We start from the raw sequence: 18,027 nt of genomic DNA, 5'->3' as shown, positions 1-18,027 counted from the left end.
TATTGTTTGATTTTCAATCCGTTTCTTCACAACATTTGCTTTAATTTGTTTAAGCATCTATTGTTAGTGACGTTCCTAAATGGGTGGCTTTAACTTCGTAATGGGTGATTTTATTTTTGTCTTCTCTTTCATCTGACATTACAATGGGTATTATAATTGTAATGAGTATTTTAAATTCGTTTATTGTTACTAATAAACGAATCGTGTTTGAATTTTTTTTTTCTTTTTTGTCTTCTTTTTCATCTAACATTATCATTTTTCCCTAAAACTTTTGCTTGACCGCTATTTCACTCATTTGTACAAACCCTCATAGTTGACCTGCTTCCGGCACTGGAACAACAGTTCTAGTTTCTACTACTCTCATTCAGTAGATAATGACTCGCTCACTGACTCTGGTGCTTATTCCGTGCCTATTTCGATGGAGATTGTTAACTTCAGTGAGTTTTGGCAAGGCGTATCCCGAACACCCAAATGTAGCGGTGTTTAGAAAAATATAGAAACTGAACCTAACCGAGAACTGAACCAATTTTTCGTTTACTTGGGAAACCGTTCGATTGTGGTCCACAAAAATACAAAAAACTGAGTTTCCAATTTTAAAAAACAAAAAGTAAAAAGTAAACAATTTTTCCTTAAAATTTAAAAAGTAAACAAATTGAAAAGTCCTAAATCCTTACCATTAAAGAAAAACAAAATCCCAAACCCGGTTTTAGGGTAACATAAAAAAAAAAGTAAGCAATTTTGCACAAAAATTTTTGAAACTTAAAATTAAAAAAAAAAAATTAAAAAGTAATAAACCACTTATACAAAATCCCCAAACTAATTTTACCCTAAAACGCAAACACTCTCCACTTCTCCACTCCATTCGCATCTTCTTCTCCACTTTTCCACACCACATATAAAACATTACAAAACCCTAATTTTACCCTAAAACGCAAACACTCTCCACTTCTCCACTCTGTTCACATCTTCTTCTCCATTTTTCCACACCACATATAAAACATTACAAAACCCTACTGCTTTACTTCTGAACCCAGAAAAATAAGGCAGAGAGTTTTTAGAGATTAAAAATAGGTGATGAATCTTAAAGATTGGTGTGTGTATTCTACACACGGCTCTCCCTCTCTCTCTCTCTCTCAATCGGCCTCCTTTTCAGTTTTATTTTATAAATTATCCCTTCAAAATCTCATTTTTTTCTACCTTGTTGCATATAGGAATCTTCCACAACCCATATTGGAATAGTTTATTCAGGTTGGCTTTTTCATTCTTTCTCATTGTTTGTGTGGTGAATTCAAGAACTTTTGTTGGGAAGTTGTCAGTACAAGTTAACGATATCCTAAAGGTAGGAGGTGCTGATTTTGTTGAAACCATGGATTAGCCTGTTATATTATCCAAAATTAAACATATTGGATGTTGGTGATAGTCAAATTATTAAAGATGATAAGAGCATTGTGAAGGTGGTTTTAGAGTTTTTTTTTTTTTTCTTGGAAAAGCTTTAGAGGAAGGATTGTTAGAATAAGGTTTACTGTGGAGTGCTCTGGATGGACGCAAGGCAAATTAGCTGGAGAGAGCATTTGAGGAGGAAATAGAAAAGGCAAGTTTGAATCTTGCAAAAGTTATTTTGGATTTGATGGATGGTAAATGGTGTTATTTCATAATGGATTGATAAATGCTATGACTAGTGAAACTTTTAGCTTCTGCGAGGGGAGTTGAACCCTCGACCTTTACAGTAACCTTTCTGTAACTGATAATTATTAAAAATATTTAAAAAAAATAAAATTCTATATAAATTCTGAATTCATTTGGAAGATGCAGTTCTGCTCTAATTTTTCAATTTTACTTACTGCAATTGATAAGCTATATATTTGAAAAATACTATTATTGTAGTTTTGATTCCTTGACTGTTGTATATTCTCCTTTATAGAACTGTTAACTACATATGCTTTTATGTTGTTTCTGTAACACATAGGTTCAAGAAATACAAATCATTGATCCTTAAGCATGACCACTGTTTTTGAAGTGATGTGAGTACCCTGCTAGCAACTTAGATAGCTGGTAAGATAGCTTGGTGTACAAAAAATGTTTTAGATTGGTTTTAGAATATGGTTAAACTGAAGTTGAAAATAACCATTGGAAGATTGGAAGCAATGTATGACCCTTCATCGCTAGAATTTAAAAAAGGTTTCATCATTTTGTGGGTACAACTTTGGGGTGAATAATACTTTTTGTTTTTCGGATGTGCAGGTCTTGAGAAAGTGTGGGATGTGAAACCTTTGGTTAATGGGAAAGAGATTATGAGTGTTTTGCAGCTTAAATCTGGATGGCCACTTATTAGGGAGTGGGTAAGGCAATCTTTATGCATCTAAGACCCAAAAAGTAAAAAGGTTTCAAGTTCCAAATGCTAATTAACTCTTTACTTTACAGCAAAAAAAACTCATGGCAGCTTGCCCATCCCTCTGCGATAGCAGAGGAATGCCTTGACTGGACGAAGCAAACCTACTCAAAATCCTATCTGTGTTATTTAGAAGTTCTACTCAAAATCCTTTTTAATTTTCAATACATAATTCTTCTACCATAGTCACTTTGTTCTAGTGATGCAACTGTCTTTGGTGTTACCACTGATTGTTTAAATTAGTTGTTATCATGGTTAAAGATAAGAGATTACATGTTACTGTTGCCCTCTTCTTTAATGAATTTCTTGACCTTTGTTTTCTACTGCATTTTTAAGATAAAGGAATAACAATGTTTCAGGAAATATTGGTTGATAGAGCTGTTCATGCTGCTGTTGGCCGTTTTCTGCCTTCCGATTCTGGTGGTGAAAAGAACATTCATCCCACATTAGTTAGGGATGACTTTACTCAAGCTATGCATGATTTCCTTCCAGTTGCTATGCGAGACATTAGTAAACCTTCTCCTGAAGGTGGTCGCTCTGGTTGGGATGATGTTGGTGGTCTTAATGACATTCGGAATGCGATCAAAGAGGTATTATTTCTTTTACTTCTGATCTTCTTAGAAATGCAAGGCTAATAAAACTCCTTTGAACTCAGAACATTTTGATATTTTATTGCTTCCTTGAGTTGATAGCTTATTGGACCTTTTGAAGTATGAACCCTATTGGAGTGTACATTTGTACGCTTTAGATTTTAAGCTTGAAAAATCAGTTCATCAAAGTTGAGTACTCATTGAAAAATCTTTGATGATAAACAGTGCATTCAGTCTCTTCTAACATCTGACAGTTTAACTAAGAAAAGTTCCTGTTTTTGGAGTTAATTTTTTAGTATGTCCTGTGTAATGTACAAAATGTCAAGAGCTAGATGCTTCTAGCTTCCAAGTTGAATGAGCAACTATTCTGAAAAGTTTTGCTAGATGCAAGGGTTGGTTTAATAGTCCTACTTTTTATCTACAAGATGTCACTGGTTTAAATCCTCTTGGAACCACATATTTAAGATATTATATCTGTTAGGTTTTCTAACAACTAAAGGTTGTTGTAAATAGTTTGGGTTCTGAACTTGGTGCTCATGCCGAGGGGTTTTTGGATTATAAAAAGGAAAAAACAAAATCCATTTGTCTATTTGTATCATATATCTGTTGCTAATTCTATATTTAATTGTCAGATGATTGAATTGCCTTCAAAGTTTCCAAATATCTTTGCCAAAGCTCCTTTACGTTTAAGGTCAAATGTTCTCTTATATGGTCCTCCTGGTTGCGGCAAAACTCACATTGTTGGTGCTGCTGCTGCTTGTTCTTTACGATTTATATCGGTGAAAGGGCCTGAGCTGTTGAACAAATACATTGGTGCTTCTGAGCAAGCTTTAAGATGGCATTAAGCCTTTTCTTTTTATCTATATTCCATTAAATCCTGTTCAATTGTATATTATTCTTGACATTTTGATGATACATAGTAACTAATAAGGTGTCTTATGAAATTCAGAAATTTCAATCCATTGTTCTCTGCTAATGTAATTGAGTAAATATGAAAGCCTTTTATAGTGTTATTTTCTTATATATTCTATGATTTAGTTCTTTGTTTACTTGTGAAAGTTATTTCCAGAATTGAGTTGTTCAGCGTCTAAAATGACTATAATTAACCACTAAATTTTGGTCACCAAAAGATATATTCGGCCACTAATAAAATAGTCACGAAAATTTATTGGATTTCACATTCAGCGTTTAAAATGATTATAATTAATTACTAAATTTTGGTTATCAAAAGATACATTTGGTCACTAATAAAATAGTCGCAAAAACTTATTGGATTTCACATTTAGCGTCTAAAATAATTATAATTAACTACTAAATTTTGGTCATCAAAAGATACATTCGGCCACTAATAAAATAGTCGCGAAAAATCGTTTGGATTTTACATTCAGCGTCTAAAAGTATAATAATTAACCACTAAATTTTGGTTACCAAAAGATACATTCATTGACTAATAAAATAGTTGCGAATACCTTTGACGAAATTACCCTTACACCTTTGGCGTCTAATTTTTGTGGTATTCGCGACAAATAATTAGACACTAAAAGGTACATTTTACAACTAATTGATTAGTCACTATACAATTTTACCAAATTACCCTTGAACTTTTAGCGTTTAAGTTGGGGGACTAATTTAACAAGCATTTAGCGATTATTTTGCTAGTCGCTAAAAAAAAACTTTTCGCGTCTAAACCAAAATTTAGACGCGCTATGAATCTGCAACCAGCCTACTGCAATTAAAGGGCGACTACCAAATTTAGACGTTAAAAATGGCTTAGTGTCTAAATGTGACTTTTTGCGTCTAATTTTGCTAGACGCAGAATGCCAGTTTCCTTGTAGTGTTCGTTAGAATAGAAAAGTAGTGCTTCTTTTGTTATTCATCTGTTGTTATATTATGGGAAACAAACGTTATTCAAACCCTTGTACACCCCAGTTAAAGAGGCGAATCTATTTTAAGAAAACTATGTATTACACAAGCCTTGGCATTCATCCTAATGTTGTATTCTTTACCAGATCTCTTCCTATCATTCTAAAGAATCTTCTACACGTAATTACCTTGTTGGTATTATTAATTTTATTGTATTATTATTTTATTTTATTAACATTTAGTTATATTATTTTTATATTCAATATATTTATTATTTACAATTACTAATATAATAATTGATTATTTTATAACAATCATATTCGCAATGGAACTCTTTCCGAATATATTCATGATCCAAAGAAAGAGTTTCCTCCACTCACATGGGATATGCGCTTAAGCATTGTCACAAAATTTGTAGACGCTCTTTTTTCACTTGCAGTCGACACCTTCCATGCCCATCTACTATCAAGACTTCAAGTCTGCAAATATACTCATAGATTTAAAGTATAGAGCAAAGGTAGCAGATTTTGGGAATTCAAAATCCATAGATTGATCAAACTCATGCGACCACAAAGCAGTTATGGGGACGTTGGATACATGGACTCAAAAGTATTTTCAATCAAGGCAGTTCACAGAGAAAAGTGGAGTTTATAGCTTCCAGGTAGTACTTATTGAGCTTTCGACCGAACAAAAACCAGTACATTAGGTGGAAGTTTGGTGCAAAAGTTTGTTGACTAAATCTAGTAGAATCATTTGGATGATGTTTTCTCATACTTGTAATTTAACACGTGTTGACCTTAATTAATGAAGATGGTGGTTGTGGTTAGCTTTCTGTAATACCTTATTTATAAGAGAATAATATTAAAAATCTTTCACTGCAAAATATATATGTTCTACTAAGTTTGATAGATATGGATCCTCAAATTTCATTGTGAAATACTTGCAGCTGCAACTGTCTTGAAATCTATATAGGCAGTTCTTTTACTCCTTGAGATTATACCATGCAAGACAGTTTTTACCAGATTGCGCTAAAAGTTTGTCTCCATTTTCAGTTATTGCTAATGGATTCAGATTTTCAAGAAGCCACTTACCAAACTCCAGTAGCTTAACCAATGCAATTTCTGCCATGATTTCCACATAACTCAAGTAAATCTCCTCGCAAATACATAGCCTCCCTTTCACGTTCTCTAGATGAATATGTTCTGCTTCAGCCCTCGGACAGGTACAATTCTAAATTCTTCAACCCTGTGATCAAAAGCAACAGACCATTCTAATTTTTCGCCATTACGTGTACATTGACCAGTGTGATGCTCCTCCATTACGAAGCAGCTCCCTTCTGATCTCCATACAAAAATTCGTTGTAAGGGAAATCTTGAACCCTCTCCATGAATGGATTTTGAACTGTAAACATGGACTTCACTCGCAATAGGGTTACGTTGGAAGCCATCGTTTGAATTGTAAGAGTCGAACGATTTTTACAATCTGTACTCGTTATTCCATTATCATGGCCAAATCTGAGTAAGCCACCGTTTACAGCCAAAATAATTTCTCAAATCCTGCAGGTGCAGCTGGTAAATATTTCACCTCATTGTAAGGGTTCCATAACTTAAGATCAAAATGAAAACTTGACGAGTTGCGAGACGAAGCAGCCCGTTGCATGAACCCAATATATCATATCGGATTTTAATGCGAATAGGAGCTTGAAATTTGGTGTTAGTTGTTTGTTTAGAACCTGATCATCAAAATCTGCGGGTAACGTAGAGATTGGAGTTGGTGCCAGCGGCGAGTATGAGATGAGATGAGGCGGCTGGTTTTAATGATTGTGTGGATGCCTGTCAATGAAATCTTGGTATCGATCAGAGCACGCCATGATTGATACACATACCAACGAAGAAAGGACTTGATGGGTAGTTTCACAAAGATTTGTGCTAATAATTCTTCAAACAGCTGTGACTTTAGACTGAAATTGGCTACAATCTCAGAATAAGATAAAATGAGGAGAAGAAGAAATAAAAACTCAAAGAAAAGATAAATGTTTAATTACTTATAGTTATTCCATGAAAATAAAATGGAATGGAAAGAAGGATATATCAAAATGAAAATAAACTTGATTATAAAATTATAATTATTCAAAAAAGCTCAAATTATTAAGGTGTTTGAGTTTTTTGAGTTTCAACTTGATAATTTGAGCTGCCAGTAGCAGCAGTCCAAATTATATAAAGGTTAAATACAACTCTAACACAGCGATGTGGGAGAATCATAAATATTTTTTCAAACTTTTCTTATGGTGGGCATTAGTTTTCTGTTGAAATCATATTCAAAACACTTTCCCTGATGGATTCATTCACTTCTGAGATGATGGTTATATTTAGAAGCTCGTCTTAATCAGAATAATTTCGCTCTCACTTGGGATAGTTAGCTACAATTTTTCTGCGGATTTCTGGAAATCTATTTCAGTCGTTGGCAGCAAGTTTCAGATGAACCAAATGGTAATAAAACTGAAATCTTCAAGCCCACTTAACAAAAAAACAAACTCAATTAGTCCTGCAGCTAATGGCCGAAAGCGAAAAGTGTCGTGTTCTAAGCTCCCATGTTACCAGAGCCCACCATTTCGTTCTTTTTTTTTTTTTTTTTTTTTTTTTTTTTTTTTTTTTTTTTTGTTTTTAAATTTACAAATTCCAAAACATGGAAATCTTTAGCTATTACATTTACATACGCGTTTTGGTAGCATAATAATCGACCTGACAGCTTCAAATATCGGAAGTTTGTTAAAGTAGATGAGCTTTAATCTAGCTGTCTGATGCAATCCAGTCAAAACTTAAACCTTGAGTTCTTCATGGTTTCTCATGAACAATAATTAAAATGCAATTCCTTAGCCCAATAAAAATGGTACTAAACCATCATAATAACATTACAATTATTGCAAATACAGCTCAACTTTATTAATGATCATTAAGTATGTTACTCATAGAAACAGCACTTAATCATCACATTTAAGATTCGTTAATGTCTGTTTTCTCATACTTGTAATTTAACATGTGTTTAACTTAATTAATGGAGATGGTGGTCGTGGTTATGGTTGTGGAAAGTTTTCTGTAATAACTAAGGTCGGTGGAGATTTTGAAGGATTGTTGATGACTTTACTACAAAAGTTATCATGGTAGAGGTGGATTCAAAGGCTATCTGTTAATTTCCTGATCAAACGATTCGAGACATGGTTTTCTGGTCCTAGTTTCATCTTTTCATGCCTAATTTTTCTTCTGATGATCGATTCAATCTCGGCTCAAAAGGATATATTGGTTCCAGAGAAGAACCCATTTTAGAAGAAGAAGAACTAGTTCTAGTTATATTCAGGGTTTCATGGTTTCATGGTTTCATGGTTTCAATCATTCAACCCGCAAACAGGTTACATCTGAGGTCTCATTGAATGGTGAGTTTCTGCATCAAAGAAACCAAACAACCCACATGGCTGGCAGGGTCCAGCTTATGAAAGTACATGTCCCAAGAGATTAAACAATGTCTAAGGGAACATTAATTATGGATCATGCTACTCAATTGATTGCTTAGAGATCTAACTTTTAAACTAATTCAGGGGAAAAACACAAAGAAGAGACAAAATTCAACAGAGTAGTTAAGCTTCACTATTATCAAAACAAGAAAAGCATCTTTTCATTCATTTCAGCAGTCCTTTACTCTTATTTTAATCCAATTACTATAATCTAATCTAATCTCTCTTGTTTCCATAGACACTCGGATAAATGAAAAACAACACACCAAATGTTTCTGCTCAAAGAAATGGAACCCAGTTGAGCCATTAACAGGAAGAACAGAACCCAGAAAACAGAAGATTAATTAATAACAAACCTGTATAATTACTCTTAATATGATAATTTGGTACAAACATTGAACTTGTATACATAAAATTAGACCCTGATAACCACCAAAAAGAACAAAGAATTCAGAACAAAAATCATCTTCTATTCCTCAATACACTTTAATTACCACAATCACAAGAAAAAAAAAAGCCAACCTCACAAGCTCAAAACTTTCTCAGTTAAAAGCATCACACCTGTGCCTAATCTCACCTCTCCTCCCAGTCTTGATCCCATAAACACTAAGCTTCTCCATTGCTCCAGCAAAATCCTTAAAAAACCGATTTTGATCCTTCGCATACACTTCCACATACGGCCTAGTCCTCGCATCATTAAACAATGCATGATCCGTCTCCAACAGCCCCAATCCCTTGGGAAGATTCTGATAATACAAGTTATCAAACTTGTTCGGAGTCATTATATCATTGAACACAGATAAACTCGGATTATTTTTATAATCCCCACAGGCTTTCTGTAAAGCCTGTGCGAATCTGGGATTGTAATCATTGTCATACTGAGGAGTTCTACTGTAATTATAAATATTACTAGAAAATTCGGAACAATGAGAGAAGCCAATAGTGTGAGCTCCACTCAAAGCTACCATTTCTTGAACTGAAAAATTTCTCTTTGCAAAGAGATCAATAACTTGAGACATGGGCATTGTTGGTCTCGGAAGATTACCTTCAACATACTTAGCATTCGAGATCCTCCCATCTTTGCGGCCCAACAAAACATTGTAGTACGGTCCGCCCACCATCGTCACAAGATCACGGGTGGCGACGGCGAGGATGTCAGAGCAGGAGACGGTGTTGGGACATGCAAGCTCAAGGGCGGTTTTGGCGCGCACAATGACGTCAAAGGCGTCGCCGGGGAGGGAGAGGTTGATGTCGGCGTCACGCTCGGCTTTGTTGAAGGGGGTGGAGGAAATAAGGACAGAGCCGTCGCAGCCGTTGAGGATGCAGTCGTGGAAGAAGAGACGGAGGGTGGCGGCAGCGGTGGTGGGGCTGGTGATTTGCTTGTTGGTGATGGTGTCTTGCATGATTTGGTTGAATCTCGGACATGACTTGGCGTAGTAGTTGATGTTGGGCCTTGATTCTGAAACAGAGGCAAGGAATGTGAGGACTATGAGGATGTAGAGAAATGAAGGCGGCGCTTGCGATGGAGCTTTAGCCATTTTGGGTGGAGTTAAAGACAAAGAGGGAGAGAGAATGGAGGAGTTAAAGAAATGCTTGGGGAGTAATAAGTAGTGGAAGGAGAGAGTGAGATAGATGTGAGTAGTGGTGGGGGGTATTTTGCAAAGTAAAAAAGTTTTTATTGAACTGGTATAGCGCTGTGTTGTGTGTATGACAGAAGAGAGAGAGAAAAAGAGAGACAGAGTGTGTCTGCTCCACCAATCACGGGATGAGTGTTGTAAGGATAAGGGCCCACTTCAAACGGTGGCGTTTGGACTTTTTAGATGGAAGCTTAAGAATTTAAAGCCGCGTTTGGCTTACATGAATTTCGGAAATAAATTGAATTAAATAATTAATCATCATGTAAATATGCATTAATTTACCCTTAGTGTTTGACTAGCTCAATTAAGCATTAAAAACCAACAATAACATGATGAATATGATTCTGGGCATGGCTATTTCTGATACGTTATATTATATAGTGGGAAAAAACTGGATTTTCAGAGGATGGAGAGGGGCCACTGTATTATAACTGTATTATTCTAAGAATATTGTTATCCTTCTTTCAACCATCCAATAGAATTACATTTAGATTGTGGTTAAGGGGGTTAATTTTTTTTTTTTCTTTTTTGGGTAATATGGGTGTTCGGATCAGTTTTTTTTTTTTTCTTTTTTGGGTAATATGGGTGTTCGGATCAGTTTACGCTGCATTTCAGTTAATTCCTAAAACTGAGATTCACTGAAGACCCTACAAGCTTAAAGAATTAGATAAATCATAATATTAATAGGTGATCCCAAGATTTGAACCGAATAACTCAAAGAATGAAGTAAACTTTCTCGACTGCCAGACCAACCTTTTGGGATTAAGTATTAAAAGTTGAATATCGTTAAGTTAGTAAGTTGTCGTGATATATTGGAGAGGGGTTCTACCCAACCCATTTATTGAGAAAAACTTGTATTCAAATCTCATTTGGTTCCAAGAGGTTTAAGTGAGAGAGGTGCAACAAATAGGAACGGTTCCTTTGGCGCATATTTCGTAATGTCACATGAAACATCATGTTAGCCTTCATTAACGCCCTTCATGTTCTTTGTAACAATCTATTAAATTATTTGTTTTGGGTTTAACTGAAAGGATTGGAAAAGTTAAGCATGCATGTGCCCACCTTTTAAGACCTGTTTCTGCATGCAAAATCAATCTGATAAAAACTTGCTTTAACCTGCAAATGAGTGATTCTGTTGAAGAAGAGTGTCGGTGAAATAATCTCCATGTACTTGAGTGAAGAGTACCAAGTGTCAAGTATCAAAACCACAAAATTAAACAGCAAGAAGCATCCAACATCCAGAACATTTATAAATGCTACAGTTCTGAATGTACTGACATTTGGAATACCAAAGATTATTAGTTCTGCCTGTGGTGGATTGTGCCACTGGTGGCTCTTCAACTTAGGTTAGAGTTTTGTCGACATTAACAGCTCATTCACATTCTGTCACCCGCAATCCCCTCTGTTGCTCCCTAATTCAGGTTTACCTTCAACAAGACATGTTATTGTGTACAAGTTTAACAAGTATTATCTCCTTATTTGATCTTTATCTGAACAAAATACACTTTATAAGATCGGAAAAAACTCGAAAGAGCTTAGATTTGGAAAGGATCATGATTTGGGCAAGTTTCGGTTTCTTTTCATATTATGTTATGTATCAAGTTTTTTGGGGTGAATTCTGTCAAACATGTAGGAGAATTGCCAAGATTTAATGTGTAATCTGACATAATGGAAATGAGTTTTATGTGTAAATCAGTAATGGGACACTAAACATCAATGCAATTAGCAGGGTGAGCTAAATCTCTGATATTAACCATTGTGTACAATTACTAGCTCTTCCTGCAAGCAATTGAGGTCAAAGCTTTTAAAATGAAAACAATAATTTTTTTTTTTTTTTTTTTTTGGTTGTTTTGGTTCCTTCTGTTTTTAGAATGCTTGTGGATCCAAATGCCAAAATAGAGCAGATTATCAGCTTAATCTGGAACATTAAATGAATAAGCAAGATAAAGAAGAAACTTCCCTTCATTGATATTTTATAGACAGCATGTTTCAATGCAGTATAATGAACAAGTGCAAACATCTACATTAATATGTTCCATTCTTACATAATCATACTGACAATAATCATATTTCATTCCAGAAGCTATGAACCATTGCCATACTTTGTTTTCCATAAAGCGAGTGAGTTGTGAACATATGTAGTTCCCATAATTTCTTTATACTCTCTCCACCATTGCATAAAGCTGCTCTTTTCCAAGAAAATCTCTGGAGATACTGCATAATTCTCGATCTGCTCATTACATCCTCTTCAAACTTAATCAGATTCTTTATTGTTTGATTTCTCGGTCACCGTTTTCAGTGATTTGCACAAAATTAAAGCCTCCTCGACATCTGCCCAAAAGCAAGAATCTTAGTTAAAGAGCTGATACTTTTTGTTTCTTTGAGTCGGTTGAACTGGTTGGCACATTTTGTTTCTTGCTTCCTCTAGCCATTGCTCCAACCTTATGAAATGTTGAGATCTTCCTTAGTTTTGTAGTCTCTACACCCTTGTGTAGTAGTCACAATGTCAAGAGGCTAACCATCCTACGATAATTTGTCCCACCATATAGCCATCGGGTCATCAAGGCAGCCCTTCTGTCTGGGTTTTCTCTCGCTTCAGCAACCTTTTTTTCCCAGTATTGTTGAGGGTTTCTTAAACTGAAACTTTTATCCTTCTGTGATGATCCCTGCTCTATAACATCGTAGTAGCCTCGTCATCGATGCACAAGTCTTCTTATACCATTCTAGATTGACCATATATCTTCATGTCATTCAGTTTCTTGGAGGAGTCAAAAGCCTTCTTCTTCTTTAACAGACAATCCTTTTCCATTTTTGCAATCAGCTCACGGCTGCCAGAGTTTTGCTGTGACCATCAACAATGGGGTGGCTAGAAGTTAGAGATCCAGAGAACTCCAATGAACATGTTAAGAGAGTATAATTGGATGGTTCTATCACTAAGAAAACATTACAAGTAAAATTCATAAACTTGGGTTCGAATCTGAATTATGCTTCTGCGTGAAAGGAAAATAATTTGCATTATGTACAAAGTTGAGGAGGTGGAAATATATTAAGTTACCTGTATACTGATAACTCCAATGGCTTCCAGTTGCAAAATTATCCCTGCTCGAAGTGTGTCCACAGTCAATTCACCAAGTTGTGCAAGTCCCTTGATATTTACAATAGACATAAGACACTTTACAGGTTTTCCGTAATCGAATATCTGCCATGCTTCATTAGGATTTTGGATTCCAGCCGTTTCTAGGCCCATTGCCTCCAGTAATTCAGATACTGCGTCAGGGTCCTCAACACAAGTACATCCAGATGCAGAACATAACAGAAATGTACCAAAAGGCTTGTAAGGACCCGTTTGGGAATCAATGTCCATGGCATTAGGATTATGCGGTGAAATAAACAATCTTGGGACCAAGTCTTGATTTGCAGCCACATGGAGAAAGCAAGAATTCCATAATGAGCTACAAGATATGGCTTCTTGGAAACCTTTGTCACCCAACAGAGGTGCACCAAAAGTAACACAAAGGGTGTGCTTGATTACTGATTTGTCCTTCTCCTTGTCTCTTTGATTGATGCTGTCTAATAGCCATAAGGTAAATAGAGAAGCAACAGATCCTCCTAGAGAGTGTCCAGTAATAATTAACCGAGTTCGATCTTTAAACTGCCCCTCAAACTGCTCTACCTAGAATATCATCAGACATCAAGTATAATGTCATGTGCCGTACACTATCCTTAACTAAAATCAGTATGTAACTTTATTTCTAGGCCAAAGATGTTAGCAAGCAAAAATCTTAAGGGAGGTCAGAGACATAATGCTCAAACTATAGGGGGTGTTCATAATTAGAATAAACTTAGGGAGGCCAACAAAAATTAGCTAAAAGTTAAAACTGGAAGGGCAAGACAGAGAGATGTACCTGGGTTTTGAGGTTAACAAGTTGATCATGGAGATGACCAAACAGGGTCGCTGCAGCTTTGTGGATGGAGAAAGATGAGCTGCTTTTGGAGCATAAGAATTGAAACTGAGGAAGAGAGGTTGATGGAACCAGCTCTTCTTCTTTAAGAAGCTGTGTTGTCCAAAAGGGTGACGTACCAAAAGCTATGATAAGAAAGTTTGATTCTTGATAACTTCTCCATCTTATTGTCTCATTTTGATTGAGTTCATTATAAAGCTCTGAAATTTTTGCCCATGACTGCTCCAATAGACCAGAACTCACTGCCAAGTTTGCTAGCTCTTGTCCACTGCTAAATCTGCAATCAAGAGTTTAAACAATAAAATAAAATAAAGAAATTGGAATCTTCTTTTTATTTAAAGTCAAGAAAAAAAAAATATTATTTAACAAGCAATAGTAGGATGTGGGTTAGGAATTAGGATGTGGGTTTTTGACATACAAGGGAGATGGGCTCTTCTTCTCTGGTTTGCTGTTAGCTCTGCTTTGAAACATGGCTTAGAAACTCAGCAACAAGAATTGGAATAAACTTTGAGTGAGCTTTTGTTTCAAATGAAGTGAATGAAGCTCTGTTTTTGTAGGAGAAAACAGTACAGATGTTAGGTAAAGTCACTGAGCCAATGTCAAGGTGGTGTTCTCAAGGAAACTTCCTGGCTATTTCTATATTCCCTCTTGCACAAGTTGTTCCAATCAAGGTCACGCCGTCATGGTACACCCACGTCGTAATTTTTAGTAAATAAAAATTGATACTTTTCTTATTAAAATGACTTCTGCAGAAAGTTGATTACTTGATAACTAGAAAGACTTAAATCTCTTAAAAGATAAAAGAGTGAGAGCAAGTTGAGAAATTCATTTCTTAGGTTTGGAATTCTTGCCCAATCGTTTTCAAGACTGTTTTCTTCAACATTATCGTCATTTAAAAGCAGGTTGAAAGAAACTACCAAGAAGTACCCATGTGGAATTTCCAAAGCTAATACAAAAATAGGTTAGTCAATGTCGTTTAGAAATTAGAGTGAGTCCATGGGATCAAAATTTGAACTACATGCCCACCATTGCATCAACATTTTGTATGGTTATCTTTTGCTTTACACCAAAAGGAAAAGCCAGAATCAGCTTATACTTGTACAGTCAATGGGAACATCAGGAAAATCCCATTACAAGAGAATATGTTAGGTCCAAATTCAGCAGAGTGCAAGCTGCTATTGATCCATGAAAATTGGTGTATAATTGTAAGTGCTAGCCTTGCAAGAATTCTGAGAGCTGATTTCACTGCAAAAAACTACTAATTTTGTCTTACATTACTTTCTGAGAAGAAGGGCTAGCCGATCTAACGTGGATGTCATTCGTGTATATATTTGTGAGGGCAAAGAGCAATAGCACAAACACAACTTGGGCACTCATGATTCCGAAATGGCTGATGCTATTGCCGATTTCCATCCAGCTTCCTTTGTTTCGAACCTGTTAGACATCAGCATAAGAAGCAAACTTCTCAGGACCGAGACAAAAATATTACGAAAATTTCCCAATATGACCCAATCATCTAGGCTCACAATTATTTGACTTCATGAAGACTTAGACAAGATAAATAAATGATCCAAATTAAAAGTTTCAATTGACTAATTGATTGTGAGACAATGTTCTACAAACATGAAGACCAATTGTAAACTTTACTGACTTGAATATTTTTCTTTGAGACCAAAGGGTTAAAACAAGAAGAAAACTTAAGTTAGCATCTTTTATTATGAGTAAATGAGTCAAAGTTAGAAGTGGAAGGCTGCAAAATATAATCAAGAATTAGAACTGAATATCAATGACATTGATTCTACAATAGAATAATTTCCAGTTGAAGAATACACTGATCATACCAGGAAGAAGAAGTGGATGGTCATTACATCAGAAAGTAATATAACAAGAAAATAGCATCCCAACCGTGGAATTTGGAGTAGTTTGGTTATTGCACTGAACGCACATCTGCATTTTAAGTTCAGAATGAAAAGAAAACGGTAAATTTTTTTATCTTGACAAAAGTAGACACTTCCAATAGACACTCATAGAAGTTAGAACTACACATATCATAAATATAATACTCTCTTATAATATAGCTCAAAGTCAAATAAATGAATTGTAGAAATTTGATTGGGTCAAGAATGCCACATATCATTCAATAGCTACCACTGAAATAAAGAATTATTTTAAGCTTGTTAAAGACATTGAAGAACATAACTGTTGCATTGGTAATCAACACATAAGCAGTCACCATGGAACAATTAAAACCAAATTTGTATCATATTTGAAATTATTCCATTAATAGACAAAAAATTGAACACTTTCACTGTGATTTGCACGGAAGCCTCATTTTATATATATGTTGTAAAGAAAACAGAAAATGAGTTCCCAACAACAATCTTGACACCATCTGGCACATTGATTGCAATCAGATAAGAAAAATGTAAATTTACTTACATGACAAGCATGAACGGTATGAATAACTTGAAGATAAGCAGGGCTGCCATCAGAAACGGCTGTGATTGAAAGCAAATTATATCAGCTTAATCAAAGGTTCTAACAAGAAATCAAAATGCAGCTTTCCTATGAAAATCTACTTACACTGAACACAGTGATGAACCGATAGACTGACGATATCTCAAAACTTGCAATACTTGCGAAATTACCCGTTCCAAAGAATGCAACGTTGAATAAAACCATCTGAAAAGCAGATGTCAGATCCATATAGTTTCATGACCGTTTAGATTATAACAAGGCTTTATATTGTTAAAGAAATAAATTTAGAGTTAATGACAGCCAGACCCCTAAAACTCGAGAAACTGACAGCTAGCCTCCAATAACTTCTGAAACTGACAGCTAGGCAATTAGAAGAGTTGTACTTAAAAAGATAAAATACAAGAGTCAGTGTATTCATATAGTAACTTCAACACTTCAAATTTTGTGCATATATCAATTATCTTCAGCAATCCCTCATTTTGAACCAACAGAAGTTAACCAAGGCATATGCCCTAAGTTGCACTACCTCTCCAGTTTTTCTTCTATTTTTTTTTTTTTTAACTCAGCTATTTGTTTGGTTTGTGAGGCACTTACAATGAAAGTTGGCATGACTAGACACTGGATGACTCACATTCACGTCCAAAAGAAAGGCTTTTCTTGCCTATAAACCTTAATCGAATGATAAGGGTGCTAAGCAATAATGCCAAAGAAACTTGCACATGGTCACTGGTAATGTGTTATCCTTGAACAAAGTCATTACTCATAAATCATGAGAGAAACTACCTTGGAACCTAATCAACTTCCCAACCATGTTATGCTTAACCTATCCCAAATTAATCTTTACCTGATGCCCCACCAAAATTATGGTGCCAAATCTTAAGGAGCTTACTTTGGTCAAACTTCAAGGAAGGGTTAGTTTATTTTTTGATAGCCCCAAAATTGGCTTTACTTTTTATGTATTTTAAATCTAATACATATTGCGTATATAAGAAATTGCTACTTCATGCAGATGCCATGGTAGCCTATGAAAATACATTCATTGAAAAATCATTCATGATAGATACTAAAATAGAAAAAGAGAGAGAGGACAAAAATGGGGGAAAAACTTACAAAAGTTAGTGGAATTCTAACATCAGACAGCTGCAAGTATCTATTATCATTTTGAAGAATAATATGTTCCTCCATATTTCTAGTGTAAGGTGACAAATTTTTCACTGCTCTTGAGTGGAGAAGTGCTTTTTCAAATAGTATCCATGACATAAGTTCAAGAGCAAGTGCACTATAGAAGACAGCTTCGTATCTGCAAAAATTCCAAGAAAAGGGGGAAAATGCCACAAAATCATTTCCAGGAACATTTGAATTAGCACAGTATCTTACAACAAAATAAAATAAAGCACTATGACATGAGTAGGATGTGGGTTTTTGACATACAAGGGAGATGGGCTCTTCTTCTCTGGTTTGCTGTTAGCTCTGCTTTGAAACATGGCTTAGAAACTCAGCAACAAGAATTGGAATAAACTTTGAGTGAGCTTTTGTTTCAAATGAAGTGAATGAAGCTCTGTTTTTGTAGGAGAAAACAGTACAGATGTTAGGTAAAGTC

The 18,027-nt window shown here is 35.3% G+C and overlaps 4 protein-coding genes across 5 annotated transcripts; 1 reads left to right on the top strand and 3 right to left on the bottom strand.

The window, feature by feature from the left end:
- Positions 1–1,210: 1,210 nt before the first annotated feature.
- LOC116133044 (peroxisome biogenesis protein 1-like) lies at positions 1,211–3,824 on the top strand. The gene is made up of 5 exons (XM_031418706.1): positions 1,211–1,248; positions 1,491–1,591; positions 2,242–2,339; positions 2,749–2,979; positions 3,612–3,824. Exons 3-5 carry the CDS (start codon positions 2,292–2,294, stop codon positions 3,822–3,824), a joined length of 492 nt encoding a protein of 163 aa, XP_031274566.1. The 5' UTR covers positions 1,211–1,248; positions 1,491–1,591; positions 2,242–2,291.
- A 4,813-nt stretch (positions 3,825–8,637) lies between these two features.
- LOC116133102 (peroxidase 63-like) lies at positions 8,638–9,969 on the bottom strand. The gene has a single exon (XM_031418769.1). The coding sequence runs from the start codon at positions 9,886–9,888 to the stop codon at positions 8,893–8,895; it is 996 nt and encodes a 331-aa protein (XP_031274629.1). The 5' UTR covers positions 9,889–9,969; the 3' UTR covers positions 8,638–8,892.
- A 2,702-nt stretch (positions 9,970–12,671) lies between these two features.
- Positions 12,672–18,016, bottom strand: LOC116133060 (senescence-associated carboxylesterase 101). 2 transcript variants are annotated; one of them, XM_031418725.1, is made up of 4 exons: positions 17,859–18,016; positions 13,893–14,226; positions 13,043–13,660; positions 12,672–12,829 (listed from the first exon to the last, which is right to left on the bottom strand). In XM_031418725.1, exons 1-4 carry the CDS (start codon positions 17,909–17,911, stop codon positions 12,701–12,703), a joined length of 1,134 nt encoding a protein of 377 aa, XP_031274585.1. In that variant the 5' UTR covers positions 17,912–18,016; the 3' UTR covers positions 12,672–12,700. The 2 variants fall into 2 exon arrangements, with proteins under 2 accessions (XP_031274585.1, XP_031274584.1); XM_031418724.1 differs by lacking the exon at positions 17,859–18,016 and adding an exon at positions 14,368–14,522.
- Positions 14,781–17,722, bottom strand: LOC116133062 (GPI ethanolamine phosphate transferase 1-like). The gene is made up of 5 exons (XM_031418726.1): positions 17,538–17,722; positions 16,533–16,631; positions 16,389–16,447; positions 15,791–15,896; positions 14,781–15,383 (listed from the first exon to the last, which is right to left on the bottom strand). Exons 1-5 carry the CDS (start codon positions 17,685–17,687, stop codon positions 15,219–15,221), a joined length of 579 nt encoding a protein of 192 aa, XP_031274586.1. The 5' UTR covers positions 17,688–17,722; the 3' UTR covers positions 14,781–15,218.
- Positions 18,017–18,027: the final 11 nt, after the last annotated feature.

This window comes from Pistacia vera, unplaced genomic scaffold, assembly GCF_008641045.1.
Source record: "Pistacia vera cultivar Batoury unplaced genomic scaffold, PisVer_v2 Contig265, whole genome shotgun sequence".
Taxonomy (NCBI): domain Eukaryota; kingdom Viridiplantae; phylum Streptophyta; class Magnoliopsida; order Sapindales; family Anacardiaceae; genus Pistacia; species Pistacia vera.
Note: the sequence above shows the minus strand (reverse complement) of the source record. Positions and strands in the feature narration are given on the sequence as shown.

Excerpts from the sequence above, each read along its gene's own strand:
- LOC116133060 (XM_031418725.1), bottom strand. The coding sequence starts at position 17,911 with ATGTTTCAAAGCAGAGCTAACAGCAAACCAGAGAAGAAGAGCCCATCT. Across the intron at positions 14,227-17,858 it reads AAGAAGAGCCCATCTCCCTT|ATTTAGCAGTGGACAAGAGC; the intron begins GTATGTCAAAAA and ends TCTTGATTGCAG. Across the intron at positions 13,661-13,892 it reads TTGTTAACCTCAAAACCCAG|GTAGAGCAGTTTGAGGGGCA; the intron begins GTACATCTCTCT and ends ATGATATTCTAG.
- LOC116133062 (XM_031418726.1), bottom strand. The coding sequence starts at position 17,687 with ATGTCATGGATACTATTTGAAAAAGCACTTCTCCACTCAAGAGCAGTG. Across the intron at positions 16,632-17,537 it reads TTAGAATTCCACTAACTTTT|ATGGTTTTATTCAACGTTGC; the intron begins GTAAGTTTTTCC and ends TCTGCTTTTCAG. Across the intron at positions 16,448-16,532 it reads GGTTCATCACTGTGTTCAGT|CCGTTTCTGATGGCAGCCCT; the intron begins GTAAGTAGATTT and ends TTTCAATCACAG.
- LOC116133102 (XM_031418769.1), bottom strand. The coding sequence starts at position 9,888 with ATGGCTAAAGCTCCATCGCAAGCGCCGCCTTCATTTCTCTACATCCTC.
- LOC116133044 (XM_031418706.1), top strand. The coding sequence starts at position 2,292 with ATGAGTGTTTTGCAGCTTAAATCTGGATGGCCACTTATTAGGGAGTGG. Across the intron at positions 2,340-2,748 it reads GGCCACTTATTAGGGAGTGG|GAAATATTGGTTGATAGAGC; the intron begins GTAAGGCAATCT and ends ACAATGTTTCAG. Across the intron at positions 2,980-3,611 it reads TTCGGAATGCGATCAAAGAG|ATGATTGAATTGCCTTCAAA; the intron begins GTATTATTTCTT and ends TTTAATTGTCAG.